The sequence below is a fragment of the Haliotis rufescens genome, unplaced genomic scaffold (genome assembly GCF_023055435.1).
Source record: "Haliotis rufescens isolate VD_foot unplaced genomic scaffold, xgHalRufe1.0.p SCAF_6, whole genome shotgun sequence".
In the NCBI taxonomy this organism is placed as follows: domain Eukaryota; kingdom Metazoa; phylum Mollusca; class Gastropoda; order Lepetellida; family Haliotidae; genus Haliotis; species Haliotis rufescens.
The window spans coordinates 41,751,287-41,770,883 of record NW_025964334.1 but is presented as its reverse complement, the minus strand read 5'-3'; the positions used below and the strand labels follow the sequence as shown (position 1 = coordinate 41,770,883).

Genomic DNA, 19,597 nt, shown 5'->3' with positions numbered 1-19,597 from the left:
TTATGATATTCGCATTTTGTTTTCCTTCATTTGCAGTAGCATTGGACAGATTCATTCTTGTTCCTCTATGTCTTGGTTGGGAAATTCTTCGATGCGCGATAGACGTTGTTTTCACAAGTCTTTTCCTATGTATGTTACAGGCAATTTGTGAAATGTGATTCTCTCAGGCAATTTATAAAATGTGTAAATATTTCAGTCATTTTGACTGAAAAATCTGTCCATTTCTTTAACAGATTGACCAAAATTGATTAAGACGATCAATAGGGCCTAAAAACATCACAATAGATTATTATGTAGGATTAGAAGCCAAACAGTATAGAAATGTACTTTTCATCTTAACATTTTCAGTCTCTTGGTGCTGATATTAAACATAACAAATTTTGGAATTTGTTGTCATAATAATACAAATGGACATATTTTTCAGTCAATTTGTAAAATAACTGAATATTCAGGCATTTAATAAATTTCCTAAGTGAAAATTTTGCACATTTTGATTGTAAAAATATAAACACGATAAAATAAGCAATGCAAAAAAAATATTTACTTTGTGTTGCAAGTCAAAATAGTGTAAACGTAAATCTCACAATTACCAAGCAAGTGACTTATCAAAACTTTGTCACCATTACCGATGCTACCCACAAAGATACCTACATTTGCTTATTATTTCCAAAACTGTATTTCATTTTGTTGATCAATGTGACCGTACTCCCTTATACTATCCATAAAAGTGACAAATGCGCTTACATATTGCGCAGCAGAGGTTGCTAACTAGCTTTTTGCTATATCATCCAGGTACTCATGGGAAAAAACAATAACAAACGCAACAATTGCTTTAGATCAGTGCCCCTTTAAGATTTGCTGGGAGTGTTCAGCATGACTGTAGCTTTCTGAGATAGTGTTTTTCAAAGCCTTTGTGATATCCTGATCAACAGTAGGCTTGCAGGAGATGAAAAATTGTTTCCTGTGGCGACTATGTTCTTGTGAAGCTGTGAGATAGTGTTACAGTGCTTACACTGGAAACAGTAGTGTGTCAGGGTGGTACATAGTTCCTCTTATATTATGGCAGGGATCGTGTATTGTCGACCTCTCGCCGTACACTAATTCTTGGCAATGGACACTAGTAAATATCTCAGTGTGGGTTTTGAGAATTCAGGACGTCAAATCATTCTTCAACTTCATCTTTTATTCTAATTATCAGTTTCATATTCTAACAGATTCTTGTTCTAGTTGAAGGGTGCCGTTGCCACAAAATACTAAGGTAGCACTGTCGGCTTGATTGACTGCAAAATAATGCAGAAACGTCTATGAATATACTAATATTTAGACGCAAATATGAAAATAAACGGTCACTTTAATAATGTCTTACTTCTCGGTTACTGAAGTTTTGTATTTAATTGCATATTTACTGTTTTATAACCTCTACGGTCCCCCACTCACAGCAAAGTCTCTTGCACATAGCGATACCAACTAAACAACAAAAAAGTTACTTCCCTTTACAACTTAAATGAAGACCCCTTAAATATAAAATTAATCCAAACAATTAATCAGAATCCAACACTCAAGAGTGATTCAACTCCAATCCAGTGCATGAGTGAGGGAGAAAAAGTGGATGACATGTATCCCCCGACACTCGCTGCAGTTGCCATGATACTAGCAGTCTAATACTACAGCCTTCCCTTCCTCTATTTTCCGGATGCTCAGCCAGCTTGTCTTAAAAACTTGCTGCTGTGGAAGGATCTTACACATCCCCTGGGGCAGAAATGTTTAACTTAAAAGCCATGATGACCAGTTCCATAAGAATAGGAATGGTATCAGAATGAGTGAGTACATTTTCTGCCAACATAGCGTCCCAGTTATCTTGCAATTGAAACATCTTTCATGCTCTAAGCCACATCCTCGCCAAAGAGTAGGTCATGCAAAACAGGGGCACAGAGCTCTAAAATGTTTTTTTCAGTTGAAGCTCAATCAGTTCTTTCCTCCAAAAGATAATTTCCGTACTGCAATTCATTTTTCCAGCTTCACTCAGATTGGAGACGATCTCCAAGAAAACATCACTCATCATTATGTCCTCTTACTTCATTAAGCCATGATTTCAGAATCATAGTGGCCGTCTTGATGACACCGAACAGCATCTTTGGCATTTTCATGTCTATTTTGTTTCTGCTGGTAAGCCATCACACAGAAGTTTGCTTACCTCTGGGGTATTAAGAAGCTGACAAAATGCCGGATTCTTTATGCTTTTCAGTTTCTGTGCCATAATGGCATCTTAAAGTTTCATCCTTAACAACAGTTGCACAAGTTTGGTAAGTTTGTTTTCAAGAAGCTTGCCATCCACAGGCAGAAGCAGTAGAATATCACACATAACATTCATAACTTCAGAAGTGCTGCCACCTGTGAAGATCCGGGGTAGAAATAGGTCTTCAGCTTGCCGTAAAAGGCGATTATGTTTGTCGCAAGGGGCGACCAACGGGATCGGGTGGGAAGGCTCACTGACTTAGTTGACGCATGTCATCCATCACATCCCATTTGTGTGGATCGATGTTCATGATGTCAATCACTAGATTGTCTGGTCCAGACTCGATTATTTACAAACCGCTGTGATATAGCTGGAATATTGCTGAGTGTGGTCCTTAAACAACAAACAAAATCAGAAGTGCTGCCATCTTGAGATCCATCATGTGAATGCGCAGACGCATCGGTTGTTGAAGTGAAACTGGAATCATGTTGAGCAATTCGGTGGCAATATACACATTCTGATGCAATTCCATTAAACAAGCTTGAATAAAAACATCATCATAAAAAAGAAATCACAGTCGTCATAATGGCCACCTAAGTCATTATGTTCATCAGTTTTTTCACCAACTTGTTTAGCATTCATCTTCCAAATTTCAGCGAGTAATGCAGAAGACATGTCAGGCATTTCATTAGAGTAAGGGATGGTGCGGGGTTCAGAATTCGATTATGGAGACTTTGTTGCCTTATGTATCCCTTTGGAAGTTTTGGAAATAGAAGTACCAGCTGTAGTGATACTGCAGTCATCTGATTTTGGACTTTTCACGAGGTCTGCTCAGTACAAATCACAAAGGGTAGGACATGCTACCATCAGCCTTTATTATGTAAACTATGGTCTACGAGTAATTATACACTTGACTTCTTGCTGTAGATTGTGTTTGTCTGGCTGGAAAATATTCAGCTAGACAAATCCCTCCTGGCTTCTAATCACCGACTGGTGCATGCTCTTAGCTATCTCATGTGATCCGGGAACATTACAGGATTAGCCGATAGATCTCAGTGAAAGCAACTTTTGATGAGATTTGGCAGGTTAGAAAACATTCTTGATTAGACTATGGACATGGAGTGATGATATGAAATTAAGGAAACAGCATGTGCGGGATTATGTATTTAATCACGTACTGGCTGGTTTGATAATGTGAGGAAGTTAATTTGCCTCCTTTTCTTTTTTCCGCAAAAATAACTGTGTCATGAAACTATTGTGAGTGTGTGTCACTTGCAGTTTTTGCAGTACACTGCTGCTCGCAAACTTTCCTAATTTACAGTATTTTCAGTATGTAGGATCTAACATCTAGCAAAATGGAAACATATCTACCAGGACAAGAAACGAGTGCATTTTATCGGTGTGAGTGCATTTTATCGGTGTGCCAAAATGATTGCATCACACACTTTGAGCAAATATCCCAGAAAATTTTATGATTGTGAATGAAAAGTAATATCCTTGCAATCTCATAAAAATGAGATTTTTATGATGCCTGTATGTCAGGATCTGGGGATCTCCTTAGGATAAAGATGGAAACTACTCCTACTACTACTACTACTACTACTACTAAAAGTGACATGTAAACATCTTACTACAACCTGAACAGAGATATAAGGTCGGTCATGTAATCTACAAAAAATACTATGATATTTGTCCTCAAATTTAAGCACTTAAGAATTAGGAGATAAACATACTGTGTTTTCAATGTAGAGCTAGCTTACCTGTAGATTAAACCACGCTAAATTGAATTTGGAACCGAACGCGAAGTTAGCGCGGTTAAATCTACAGGTAACCTAGCTCTACATTGAAAACACAGTATGTTTATCTCCATTCTACCATGACTAAATAAAATGCAAACTCTTTGGTGTTAGCAAATATACTGAGTGAAGCGGCATGGGTTGAGTTCAGTGTTTTGAGTGGGTTATCGATCTGAATTACGGAATCACCGAACAAAATATGGTGCTGTATATACTCAAGCAGTTTGTTTACACCGTAATACTTCACTCGAACATATGACAGGCATTGAAAGCATATAAGCATGGCAACTTGGTAAGCTAACATGAGGTGGGCATCCCTAAAGAAAACAAAGCAACATTGCACGTCACCATTATGACGTCATATCGCGCATTGTGACGCAAAAGATATGACGTCACAGTCGTATATAGAAAAGCGCCAAAATTCCGAGCTCTGTTGTCTCCAAAACGTAAATACATTCACTTTGTTGATTTCTGTCATGTTTTTCTGCACGAAATGTATTGCCACACATCCATTGAATATTGTAGTAACCGCATCTGTGCATTTTGTAACCTGTAATTGTAGATATAATTATTTCAATATGCCTACCGACAATGACTGAAAATAGTACTATTCTATGAATATTAGCTTCCGCGGTGATGCGGCCGTCAAACCAGCTGTTTCAATCAGAGGGGGTTTATTGTGATTTAATAGCATCTGATTGACCAATCAGAATCGAGTAAATTCCAAATTCATGGTAGAATATTGAATAATAATATTACTGAGGAATATACTTGAATTGTTTTCTTTTTATCTTTTGTAATGGAATATATAATCATGGACTATACGTTTTCAAACTGCATGCCATCTAGCTATAATCGACAAGGCACCTCCATTAAAGTTTGACCTAATTTTGGCGATATTCTCGCTGCACAAAGCGAAACGATTCCTCTTGGAGGACTGAGGAATGGGAAGCCGTATAGCATGACAAAGGATATACAATAAAGAGCTGCAGGCAAGCTGACATGCGTCTTTGTTGTTGATTAGTGCATACACGATTTGAACGCTATCGGTCAACATCATTTTATGCATGGTAGAAAACTACATAGTAGCCCTGCAGAGAATTCAGTAAACGAACAAGTGATAACAAACTTGGTCAATAAAAATGTGAAACATGAGATACTTTATCACTAAACATGATGATTTAACTTTCAAAGTGTATTTTCTATTCTGCTAGGCATTGTTTTATATTCCGAAAAAAGATTGCCATGTGTATTTTCTCATAAACTAATTTGGAAATAGCAATATACCGGTGATTTGGTTAAAAATTACCCAATAAATAAACTTTAAAGAATTTTGATGCAATGATCAGATTTATTGTATCTGAAACTATTATTTTATCAGAAATAATATATTCCAATGGCCCATCTTTTTTGTTGCAGCTTTTACTGTATATATTTAGAATAATAATAACCAAAAGCATAGCATTTTGGAACAACTGATTGCTATTGATGGATATTTGTTATGGATGGAACAATTTAATCAGTCATCCTTGAATAATTCTGCTTCCTTGCTGCTGCAAATGAATGAAAACAAAATCCAAATATTGTAATTAAACAGACAAAAGTTATATGTATAAGACATGTATCAGGCAGTTTACTTGTTTGAGGAATATATCCTTCAATATGCACATTAACGAACAATATCCCACACATCTGAAGCTGTACAAAGAAACTTGTTCAATGTCACATGTCAGACCTGGATTTATAACCCAATCTTAAATTAAATAATTTCCCCCAAAAAGAGAAATGCCAAATACAAAACCACTGATTGATATATATCCTTGACAAGTTGACATACCAGGCATGGCTGAACGTTATTGAGTTATTCTGCAGGTCTTTGTCAGGTAGTCTGAGGGGTTCTACCACTAATTATACCTGTAAGAACATCATTAACTGAGCATCATGTGAATGACGACATATACACAGATGTAGATTATACCATGAAACATGCATGACAAGAAGGGAGTAGTAATTGTTGTATTACAAGCAATTTGTTTGCAAAATAAGGGTCGTTTCTGTTTTAAGCATTAAGTGAATTTCATTTTTGCAAAAACAATACATACACATATTTGCTTTATCCTAAACTCATATTTGTACATATACATTTATACACGCAGATGAATCTGCAAGGTGAAAGATTACATCCCATCAAATGTGAGCACTCAAGGGGATTCCACCATGCTGTCAATGCATTTGCCCCCTCGCTGGCGGTTAACAAAAACAATTCGAGTAAAAGCTGTACCATCTAGCATGACAAGTAATGGGTCCTGAGGATGAGCACCGCTCGTTAACAGTTGAGATACATGACTGCGCATAGCACACACATGGCAACACATGTTTTACTGCATGCACACTGAGGGTCACACCCCTGCAGAAGTTGCCTATTTTTGAGGTTTTTAGTGTTAGTTCGAACTTAGAATAGTCAACTGCAAATTTAACAGAAGCAACAGACAGATTCACTCTAGGACAAAACTGATTGTATGTCAACTCCTCCCAAACGTAAAAAGGCAAAGAAAGCTGGACAAAAGGTTGCCTTGAGCATGATGTCCATGTATGGCGAAAAAAAGGCCATGGTTCAAGGTCAGTACTAATTGTTGTAGCACCATAATTGTAACTTGAAAGCGTATTTGTTTTTTGGCACCGGATGTCTTCTTTACAGACCGCATGATGGTCTCTAAATGCAACACGGTACCATGACACCAAGGCATTGTGTACCCCATGACATAGATAGGCAAATCTAACCCCGCTCAGATATTCCCAGATTATAGAGTATGTCAGTCCAAGTTTGTAATGGCAGTGAGACACAAAATTTAACAATATTTGTTCTGTGAGCTGAGGTAGAACACGGGGAAACCACACCACACCGGACATACTCATAAATAACAGGAAGGCTCTTAACCCAGAGTCGTACACAGTTCTTGTATGCTTGGAGATCGCTTGTGACCAGAGGCGATCTAAGTCAAGATCGGAGGCATTGTTAGGTCTTTGAGTTGCAGGCAGGGAGTGGGGTGTGGTTGAGACCTGGGAGCTAACTGACAGAACTTCTGCATCTGGAAACGGGAAGAAGCATCTGCTATAAGATTGACACAACCTGGCATATGTACGGCGCTAAACACAAAGTTGTACGTTGCTGAGGAGCTTTCGTTTAGTGATTTTCTTTTTTCAATCAATAGATTCCATTATCTGCAGAATTCTGACAACTGTAGCTTCTGGGAGATGGGCTTCCATGTTCTCCGAGTCTAGCACAATGCCCAAATACTCTAAGCACTGAGTGGGGCCGATTGTCTTATATAAGGACAATGGAATATTTAGGTCTGCAAATAAGTTCACCATTTTCTGCATTGTGCCCACTCACACAGTTTCATCAATTGTGAGAAAGTCGTCCAACAGGTGGAGTATATGGGTTACACTGTACACATGCTCAGCAATCCAGCAAATTGATTCAGACAGTTGATCAAAGAGTTCGGGGCTGGATCCAGATCCCAAGACAAACCTTGTGTAATAATAGAAGTGTTCGTCCCATTGAATTCCATGAAGATGCCACATAGAAGGGTGTATGGGAATGAGTTTAAAAGCATCTGCATTATCAAACTTGAACATGTGCGCCCTGGGTCCAATAGTCTTGATGATCTCAATAGCATCATCTACCTTCACACAGGTCAGTGGATGGCCTTCCTTGCTGATTAATGAGTTAAGACTAGGGTGTTGGTCATCATTGTGAGGTGATGATAGGTCCACGATCAACCGCTTCTTTCATAAATATATTTTCCTTCCCCGATGCCAATTGGGTTGACTCTGTGGGAAGGGAAATGAAAAGGACCTATCAGAAAAGCCTTGTCTAGTTCTTGCTGCAAAAGGGTAATGACCACCTCTGGATTGTTACGAGCTGACAGTAAATTACAACAAATCTTGGATTGTGTTGGTGGATTTAAAATACCGGTTAGAAAAACATGAGTCAGTCCATGAATGAGCGTGTTGACAGCTCCAACTTTTTCACAGGTACTCAGTTTCTCAGCTAATACCCTGACATTGATTGAGGGTGGAGTGCATTGTAGTCATTGGTTACGCTTGGCTATCTGACGATGGTCCAGAGTTCCATTGTGTTCTGAACCACTGTGCTGGTAACACTTAAACTGGGAGTGTGACTTGTGACACATAAGACAAATGTGCCTGAATTTGCAGCTGGCATGCACACATCGATCGGCGTTCCACTGGCCCTGTCATCTGCTCTTGCGTGTCACGTGCCGGCAGTTGTTGGTTGGTGGTGTACCTGTTGGCATGGTTGGTAACCACAATGAAGCAAAATTCTGTCATGTGACCTATATCCTGGCACAGCTGACAAGCCTTGACATGCTGGCCTGTGAATATCACCCTGTAAAGGTCTGTGTCGACCTTACTCCAATCCACTTTCCAGTTCTGTTGCTCGAGTAGGGCTGCTGCTTTAGCCGAAAACTTGCTATGATACTGGTAGAACAGTTGGTTGCCATACTGGGCATGCATCTCCAGGATGCAATGCTCATACTTGTCTTACTCCTTGTCTCGCTGTGGCAACCTGATGCACATAATACTTTTATATCTGGCAAATGCCACGACGAACATATTAATTGTCAATGGCATGGTCATCCTGGTGTTGACCTGTGGTTTCAGGAGCATCTGTGTATTGTTGACCGCGAATGCCCTTGCCGATGTAGACATTTCGTCTGGGATCATAAGTAATGCCAGATTTATATGCTTACCCTCCCAGATCTATTTGCGGAGAGTAGGTGAGACGATCTCCACATCCGGTATGCTTGTGAGTGTGGAGTTGCTCACTGGTGCGGGCTGTTGCCCCTGAACGCCAAGGGGTCGTCGGCAGCATATCTGGCTGAATACAGAGTAAATGGTCACGTCTGTGGCATGAATTGTGGTTCTATCTCTGTCTGGCTGAGATTGGCACATACTTGCTGTGTTGGCAGGCTTACAGGACTGTTGGTGTCGACTTTTCGGGCCAATGTCACTACTTGTGACTGTAATTGTTGAACCATGGACACCAATGTTGATAATAGTCCCTATTCCATATTGGACCCTAAATTCGACATGGATTCCTATGGTTGGGAATTCTACAACGGGGCACCGTCGCCATTGTTGTCTGCCGCTTTGTTCAGGTTGTTGGAATATAATTCCTGATATTGTCTCCTCGTCAGACCTTGAGGTGGTCGAATGCCTAGGGTGTTGCTGATGTAAGTAGTCATCCGGTCTGTCGACCAATTCCTGGGGAATACTGAATTGGGTCGTATGCGAGTATTGATACTGGAGCAAAGGCGTGTGATGGTGCTCCAAGGTCTCCTGCTATGTTTCTGCCTGCGAATCGGGAGGCATGATTAGTATGGATAAAAATTTAGGTTGCGGCGACACTTGACAATGGCGATGGTGTTAGATTGATCGCAAATAGAAATATTTTTTTTGTGGCTGAACAAGCATATGGCATGGCGACCGACAACATTGCTATTGAGCTTGAGTGGAAATATCGAATATAAACAGACGTTATTGAGTATAAGTTTTCTAATGGAAAATATCATGTACAGAACACAACTGAGTTAATATAAAATAAACTTTGTATACAATGTTATTCGGGTTTCGTATATACAAGCTGTGTTGCTCATGTGACACAGTACTAGTGCTGAAGTTGTGATTACCTGGGACCCACGACGTTTGTATGCACGTACCTGTGACAAGACTACCAAACTTCAGTAATACGAATGCGCTCAAGCAGTTTGTGTTATTATAAACCCAGTAAATTTCATTGACAATCATTTAATTGCCAGTTTTTAGTGATACATTTAAAATAATAATAATAACCATAAGAGTAGCACTTTGGTACACTTTTTATAACTGGATAGTGGCATACAGTCAAGTCCCGTTAATCGGACATTGTAGGTTGCATATGATTATGTCGGATTAACCAGTATGTCGGATAAAAAGAATTTAGGTAATATCAATCTTCGTGATCGAAAATGAGAGGACTACACGATAGATAACGATTCAAACATGTTGTAATAAAAAAAGGTAAAGGGAAATATTCATATTGTTGTATTACATTGTTAGCGGAATATGTTTTCTAATCATGCAACCTCTAAAGTTTAACGCGAAACTATTGTCACGGACTGTATGACTGATTTAAAATACCTTTTTATAGGATAGTCTGGAATGGAAGTCGTTAATTTGAAACTTGTGCCGCAATGCTTAAGAAAGCAGCTTTCTTAGTGGCTAATGTGGACTTCCTGTTAGTAATTTCATTGGTCGGTCAAAGTTTGCGAAAGATTCTGATGTGACCTTTAATGGAACGTCTTCAGTGGTAGCAAGAACTTGTGAAATTAGGTTTATCAGAGCAGAGTGAGTGTCAGTAACTGTCAAGTATCATGTGTATGTGACCAAAACACAAAAGTCTGATTAGCAAATAAAAGCTTCCAGATCCCAGGTTACAACAGACCAAACATTGTGTCATCTAAAATAACAGGGCCCTCTTGCACAAAGCGATCTTAGTTCTACGACTATTGTAAGCCAATGTTAAAGTATGTGACTTACGATCATCTTAATTAGCGCTAAGATCATTTTGTGCAAGTGGGCCCTGGTCGAACAATTGCCCCCTTGCTGATCCGAAGCCCAGTTTGTCAGGTTGTTGACACTAATTGGCATCTGGTGATTACGCGGGTTAATTTAAGATGTGCCAACAAGACGGCTGGAAGCTTTGTTTCCCTTTAAAAGTATTTCAGGTATAAGATATCTTTACCATCTGTCTCCAATTTTGAACAAAAACATAAAGCAGCCCCCTGCAACAGCTACAAAACAAAACTTATAGTTAAATTCCATAAGCTGAGCTGAAGAAGAAGTCGTCATTAATGCAAATAAGAAAATAGTCAAAATTATCTTACCGTACAAGTTGACTAAGTTTTGCCATTAACAAAGCCATCTTCTTTGCAGCAGAAATAATCTCATTGTCTTTGCTGGACCATTGTTTAGTCTCCATGTGTAAAGCATGTGCAGCCATCTGAAAACAGAATGTATCAAAATACTTGATGCTATGAGAAAGTTAAAACCAAAAGATTTGCTGTTTAAGATATTAGTACATAGCATGTAAACTAACATCTACTTGTCATACAACTACCATAATTTTCTTGAGTATAGTGCGAACCCAAGTATAATGCGCAACCTGCTCTAACGGATTCAGTATTATTGAGAAAAAAAATCGAATATTATGCGCAGAAATAATCCACCAACAACGTGACTTGTTGGGACGATCCTATACAACCATGATCATTCGCAGGGTCTTTGGATATCGATCCTCCAAAAGACTTATGAAGCTGGACTCTGGCGCAGATGCTTAGTATATCCTGAACTGGCTGTACATCATACTTGGTGGGATAAACTAGGAAACCTGGATGCGACAGCAGTTGGATGAGAAACATCGCGTTATGCTGGAGCTGATTCCTGTTTGGAGCTGAACTAGATGCATTTGTGCAAACCTGATGATCAGGCTGTGATCCATATGAACAGCCAGGGAGCTATCGATATGCGCAATGGAAATTCATAACAGTAGTCGTTTAGAGGAGAAACTTCAGGGATCCAGGATAAATAATTACATGGAGACAAGCAGAGATCCAAGAACTGGTCCCTGATGGAAATGCAACTTGTATCCCTTTCTCACAACTTTGAGAATCCAGTGGTCAGTCGTGATATGCATCCAACTTTCGTCAAATGACTCAAAACATCCTATCACTGGTCTCGGAATTGGTGTTCGCAAACTGAAGTTAATTAACAAATCCAGGTCTATACGCTTCGTGACAGTCAAAGATGGCATTCACCTCTTCCCCTTGCAGCGGTCCTGCCTACTGCTCTATGTTTCTGCTCAAAATGTCACAAGCTATCCCTTGTTTTGGTGTTCAGAGGCCATGTAGATCTATCCTTCCATCTGCTTATGTGGAAAGATTCCTTCCCTGATGGATAAACTCTCTCTCAACAAAATCCCGAAGGCCGACTCTCAAGATCTCTTGGATTGAAAAGCTGAACTGTGGGCATAAACTGACAAATTGATGGTTGAATACTGGAACCTATTTGTTGTGTCTTGGTGCACTTCTTCAAGGACCCTATGTAGCTTCTTGTTAGGTTGAGCCAGGACAGATATCTTGTCTTGTTCAGTCACCGCTTTATGCCGGACTTGTGAGATAAGGTGTTGCCTCTGAGACCGTAACAGCTGGCTCGACATCCAAACTTGGGAAGACAAGAGATCTTCACTCCAAGAGGCTATGGATGAAGGCTACAGATGATCTACACACAGTGACTGGCACATCGCCTGAAATGCCCTCATAAGAATCATGAAGAGGAGGTATGACATAGTATACTCCTGCCAAGACCCATTTAATGTACGCCCAAATCTCCATAGTATGTCTACTGACGAAGCCCCTTGACCCTGGCCATAGGCAATGACATCTTGGGTGCTGGCCAATTTCACACTAATTTGGACTGTCTGGAAAAGTATTATCGTACGTTTGGTAGATGCGCCTTTTCATCTGAGGTAGAGGCAAGTTTCATTGGTATGATTTATCAATTGCTTTGCATGACTTGGCCACGGGAAGGTAGGAAGAAGTAGATGGGCTGTGACAACCAGCATACTTAAGCATTTGAGGTGCAGACTCTTTCTCTACATTTAGGATAGAGGTCCAAAATAAGACCTGTAACTGGCCTCAAGTAGTTCGACAAAGAAATAGCCGGGCTCATAGTTGTCCATAGGTGGCCACTCAAAATCTATATTTTCATTGTTCTCAAGGTCTGAGTCATCCCTGTTCCCCGTGCGATATCCCAAGGGGGCGTTATCTGGCTGGTCCCTGTGTGGTACATGGTTCAGTGGTGTCCAGTGGTGACCCGTCTTGCACAAACTCTCCACTGGACGACAGTCTATGATTCAAAACATCAGTAGTGTCAGTCTGATCATGATTGCCTACCCTAATGGTGAGTGCATTCTGCTGATCAGTTCACACATTTTTGCAACATAATTATGTTAACAATATTGAATGAAATCCTGACTAAAATTAACATAATAGATTACAAACAAAAGGCGAGATACACAATGAACACTTTCTTAGCCAGACATTGTAACAAGAGTAGTAACTTGCATACTTCAGTACAGATTTTGCGAAATGCCATTTCCGGTGTTTCTTAATCACTGTAATGTCTTTAATTTGGAAACAAAATTGAAACTCATTGTCTGTGTTTATTATGCGCATCCCCCTGTACAGATCTGTTTTTTTGGGGGGAAAAATGGTGCACTATATGCAGGAAATACAGTAGTCAAATATTCCTGAGTACCCTGTTATTTTTGTAATTGTACTTCAATATACCTGTTTGATATCAAAAGCGATGTTCTCATGATCACAAGTCTTATAGTGAGATTGTAAAATAGTGTTAAGAAAACTAATACTAATTCACTGGCTTTTCACAACATGAGGCAAAGGTAATCATGAAAACATGCATCGCCTAACTGGTTGGTCAACACAGAAAACTTCTGTGTGCTCTTGATTGCATACATTGCATAACATCAAGAGTCAATGAAGTTGACTTCTGTTATTAACAACAGTACAAAAGCTTCAAAAGGCTGCTTCAAATAGGATTAAAGGAGACAAATCTATCAGGATTTTACACATAAAGGAATACATCTATGTAATTCTTGTGGATGGTAAAGGTTAGAGATAGACATTCCAATTAAGTTTACACATGTTAATCACCATAATGGGTTGATTTGGCTGAGGAATGGGGAAAGCTGTTTCATCCTCATCATCTGTCTCTGGTGGAGGTGGCCGGGGAGGAGCAGTCTCGTAAGGCAGGGGTGGACGAGGTGGAGCCGTTTCTGGAACAAAGTTGATAAGGTGTCAGGATTAATGAACATGGTGTGGCATAAAGCACACCTCTGAGGACTTGAATGAAAATGCCATCATAATAGCTTGGGTAATCTATAGACCTAGACCCAGAGGTTTTCCCTACATCAAGTGCTTCAATCTCAATCAACCAAACTGCTTATTATACTTAGAAACTAACACTTACATGCACAACATTTATTAGAATTCACTTAAATCTGAATGAAATGATGTATTACAAAACTGTCCCTTGTGAAATGTAGTGATGTAGTGATAACACAGAACCTATATTAAACATGCAAGACAAACAGACATGAAAAGATGAATTTGCAAAATATCATCAAATGACAACTGATAACTGAATTACTTTGCAATGATTACTATTTTTTACCCTAAAAATATTTACCATTGCATGAAAGTTATCACTTTAGGTACTGATGGGTTACCCATCTATCTCATAACGTAACAATGTGGATGGAGGAAAATTTCAGCTAAAAGGTCATTTAATTGATCAATTTGTATTCTACCAAAGTTCCTATTGCATCAATTAACAGTGCAAGATGCTCCCTTTCACTGGTCAATGTAAGTAAGTGATTACACAATTTTGCAAGTCAAGAATAATGCCTAATATATTTTTGGTTTTAATATAAAATATTCTCAAAAGCTACCTTGCTATGCAAGGAAAGTTCAGCATTAAGACTCTCTTTTGAAATGCTATTTTGACATGTTAAAAGATGGATAAAAATAGCCCCACTTAGCTCAACTGTCTTGTAGCTTACATGGTTAACAGCTCAAAATGACGAAATGTGAGTGAGTAAAGTATAAAATGTTGCTTTGAACAGCATTTCAGTTATATCATAGCGTGACCAGTAAATCTGGGAGGAAGACCTGGAGTGATGCAGTCGAAGATATAAATCAATTTCATGGGGAAAACCCACGACCATGGGTGTGCTGCTTACAAATCTTGGATCACAGATTTGAAGCCATGAATAGCAGATTGTGGCACAAGCAGGGAACACTAGTCTGCACTATGACCAGTTGAGGCACATTTAAACCAAAGGGACACCCAAACCAGTCTCCTTAAATTTCAGCTTCATCAATTTCAGAGACATAGGATATCTAGACAAGGTCAAAGTCAGCAGTAACCAGAAGACAAAGCCATCAATATTGCTTTCAAATATCAAAATCACAAAAAAAATACTGTCATGTATGTGATTATACCAATCAAAAGTATGTTAATCCTCAACTTTGTGAGTACAAATGCCCCAAACCTTGGTAGATTCAAAACCTTCACTACAGTCCTTCTCTAAATGCTTTATACCTTCCGATCAAGTGAATTATTGAGGGCATTTTTCTACAGGTGGATCTTTTCATTTAATAGTAATGTTAAATAGTATAAAATTTCGAAAATCTTAAGAATGATGGTCTCCAATGGAAGGAGAACATCTGTCACCAGCTGCAGCTGTCCAACACAACCAGCAGTCCACCATCACAGATATGAAAACACAATTCCTTCACTTCATGTAAAACAATCATCTGTTAAATTGTGAGTATTTTTAATGAGAAAAAAACCAACAATTAATAATGGGTTGCATGGTAAGGGATGTGTTAATTGTCAGTAACAATGTTCTCAGCTGGACAACTAAAACCTGAAACAAAAAAATTAGTAACTTAATTGTGCTCAGCGTGTATGCCTTTCAAATATCTTGACAGTTATACCCGTAATTGCTTAAAAAATAATACAAACATGAAATATGCAGCCATATTTCATAGTTTTCTACGAAAATGTCATACAATGTTGCCTTACACAACAAAGCACAGTGATGGTCTCTGCAACAATTTTTGCTAAAGATGTTAAGTGAACAATTTGGGTTTACAATTTAGCTTAATATGTGAGGAAAGCCAAATGGTATACAGGCAGAAGACATTTCAACTTTGGTAAAACTAAAGGGTATGGGTATGGTGCTGACACAAACGATCACAACTGGGGCTAATCTGTTATTTGAAAGCATGACCAGCCAGCAACGGAGCCTGGCAAAGATAAGAGATGCATCTCTGCAGAGAGATATGCAAAAGCTCAAACATCATGAAGACCCTTACAGTATTATTCCTATTCACATGCTGAAAAAAAAACAACTTTAAAAATTTAAACTCAAATCATAATTAAGTAACAGTGCGGCCATGAAGACACATCAGGCTGAGCAATTAAGTTACAAATAGCCAAAGGAAAGGAACTGTTGCTCACCAGGTACATTCATATTGAGCAGAATGTTACACACAGCATAATCGTTTTGCTATCAAGGAAGGACAGGGCAGCTGTTAATTGATTACCGGAATGTAATTTCTGGTCTGCTTGAAAAGACAATTTAATGCCAATCTACCATTCTTTAAAACATCAGTATGAAAACAAACATTCATGTATCAAATCATATTTAAAGCAGTTTCTTAGTTCTTTAAGTGCTATATTGTAGTCATACCTACCACACAAACTTTCTCTGATATGGCAAGCCATTTTCACTTTTATTAAGGAATTACAGACAACTTCAATTGTTTTAAAGATATCTTGAAATGAATTGAAGATATCTTGAATGGAATTGAAGATATCTTGAATGGAATTGAAGATATCTTAAATGCAGATAATTGTAGATATCTGCAATAAAGTTTAAGATATCTTCAATTGTTTTAAAGATATCTTGAAATGAATTGAAGATATCTTGAAAAGAATTGCTGATATCTTAAATTCGATTATTGATATCAAAATGTTATTTAAAGATATCAAAATGTCATGTTTTGTTATGATGTCATTAATTCAATTCCTGATATCTTGAAACTAAATACAGATATCAATGATTAATTATTGATATCTTCAATTGTTGCCATTATTAAAGATGTTACATTAATAATGTTACTTAAATTAGATAACTGATATCAATAATTGATATAAAGATATCATCAAAAGTATTAATGATATCTTTAATTGGATGTTTGATATCAGTAACGGTCAGAATTAATGATATCTTGAATTGAATTAAAGATATCTCTAATTGAATTAAAGATATCTCTAATTGAATTAAAGATATCTCTAATGCATTTGTGGATATGTATAACTTATTTCAAGATATCTTGAATTGAATTTAAGATATCTTGAATTTATTTCTAGTATATTTATGTACTGTAGGATGGTAATTGTTTAATGATATCTTAAATACATTTAGAGATATCACAAACTAGTTTGTTGATATCACCGTAATATTTTAAGATATCAGTAATTGTATTATGGATATCAGAAATGAATTTAAGATATCTTTAATTATTTTTTGATATCTTAAAATCATTATTGATATCTTTAAATAAAATACCGATATCTTTAAAACAATTGAAGATATCTGTAATTCCGTAATAAATGTGAAAACGGCTTGCCATACTCTGAGCCTTATGCCACATGAACAAATCAAAATCATATTATGGTCCTACCCTAGGGACGAGTCCAAACCCAGGTACCCAACCTCTATTCCTGACCCTAACCAGGTACCAGCTGTAGGTCTCAAGGCATTATCCAATTGGAAATTGTTTGAGCAGAGCCCTGGCAAAAAGTATTAAGGTACACTATAAAACAATCTGGTCACAAATACACTGAATTTGACTGAAGCTTTATCTTTATTTAAACATATAAAAGTCAAAAGAAATGTGAACATTAGTGACTTGTAGTCTAACCATGGGGAACATTAGTGACTTGTAGTGTAACCATAGGGAACATTAGTGACTTGTAGTGTAACCATGGGGAACATTAGTGACTTAAAGTGTAACCATGGGGAACATTAGTGACTTGTAGTGTAACCATGGGGAACATTAGTGACTTAAAGTGTAACCATGGGGAACATTAGTGACTTGTAGTGTAACCATGGGGAACATTAGTGACTTGTAGTCTAACCATGGGGAACATTAGTGACTTGTAGTGTAACCATGGGGAACATTAGTGACTTGTAGTCTAACCATGGGGAACATTAGTGACTTGTAGTGTAACCATAGGGAACATTAGTGACTTGTAGTGTAACCATGGGGAACATTAGTGACTTGTAGTCTAACCATGGGGAACATTAGTGACTTGTAGTGTAACCATGGGGAACATTAGTGACTTGTAGTCTAACCATGGGGAACATTAGTGACTTGTAGTGTAACCATAGGGAACATTAGTGACTTGTAGTCTAACCATGGGGAACATTAGTGACTTAAAGTGTAACCATGGGGAACATTAGTGACTTGTAGTGTAACCATGGGGAACATTAGTGACTTGTAGCGTAACCATGGGGAACATTAGTTACTTGTAGTCTAACCAATGGGAACATTAGTGACTTAAAGTGTAACCCTGGGGAACATTAGTGACTTGTAATCTAACCATGGGGAACATTAGTGACTTGTAGTGTAACCATGGGGAACATTAGTGACTTGTAGTGTAACCATGGGGAACATTAGTGACTTGTAGTGTAACCATGGGGAACATTAGTGACTTGTAGTGTAACCATGGGGAACATTAGTGACTTGTAGTGTAACCATGGGGATCTAGATAATTTTGTCATAAAATAATAAATCTCATGACTAACCATTGGTCTGGGTGGACCTGTGGGTACCCAGGTCCTACTCCGTACCCACGTGTCCCGGCCTTATCCTACACATATTCATAATATTTCAGATTTCTAAGTATTGGGCATCATAAAAAAAGATTCTTAAGGGGTTTCAATGTCGAAATATTACCATTATAGAAAATGTATTCCGGTTTTTTTCCTAGCACAAACAATCTGAATCCCATTGGTTTGCTACACATCATATCAAGGGTTCATATTCCAAGCTCCCGGCTAATCCCTACAGCTGTTTCAGTGAAAAAGTCAAAGTCAACATACAGTCAGGTAAACGACAGATAGACAGACGACATGCTTTGCCACTAGCTCACTCGAACCTTCCATCCAGGTGAGCTAAAAACTGTTAGAAACAAACAGCCACTCATGCTGGGTATAGCATGCCTGAAAATAGAAACAAACTACAACTGGTATCCATAACCTCTGGATCCATAGTCATAATACAGGAACATATCCTGTGGTGGCGGTGGCACTGGTGGGGTTGTCACTGGACATCCTGGCGCTGGCTGATGCTGGCTGCCTCGTAGAGATGCTAAAAAACATAACCTGACACTTAGCATGCTTTCATTCAACTACTGCTTGCTTCAATTTGTAACCATAATTAAACTGTTCTGTTACATTATCTGCAGGCATCTTCAACAAGCAATCCATTTTCAACCCATGAAATAATATCAACAGGAAACACATCAATGACTGAATTAACTGTTCTAATGATAATAAACAAGTCCTATGCTTTCGGTGTCTTATCGTGTCAGACACTCAATTACCTTCTGCCTTAATATTTCCAAATTTAGATAAGACACTTATACCTGGAGCAATAATAATTCATTATTAATTCAAACAGGCAAATACGATCAAATACAGACTTCACAAATATACTCCTCAAAATAGAGAAATGCATAGAAGATACCGGTATTGATAATATGAAAGTTATTTAACAACTGACTTTCACTTAGTCAGCATTCATTGGATTATGAACCTTCATAGAGTGAGGGCCAAACTATA

The 19,597-nt window shown here is 38.2% G+C and overlaps 1 protein-coding gene across 8 annotated transcripts in view; it reads right to left on the bottom strand.

Annotated features, from left to right (window-relative positions):
• The window catches only part of LOC124110749 (vinculin-like), a 270,082-nt gene that overhangs the window by 52,919 nt on the left and 197,566 nt on the right, over nt 1-19,597 (bottom strand). For 6 of the 8 annotated variants that reach the window (XM_046470118.2, XM_046470120.2, XM_046470119.2 and 3 more), the window contains 3 exons: nt 19,014-19,124; nt 13,830-13,951; nt 10,983-11,098 (listed from right to left, as the gene is read on the bottom strand). In XM_046470118.2, the coding sequence (XP_046326074.1) occupies nt 10,983-11,098; nt 13,830-13,951; nt 19,014-19,124 (349 nt within the window). The remainder of the gene's footprint in view (nt 1-10,982; nt 11,099-13,829; nt 13,952-19,013; nt 19,125-19,597) is intronic. The other 2 variants (XM_046470124.2, XM_046470125.2) reach the window with 1 other exon arrangement.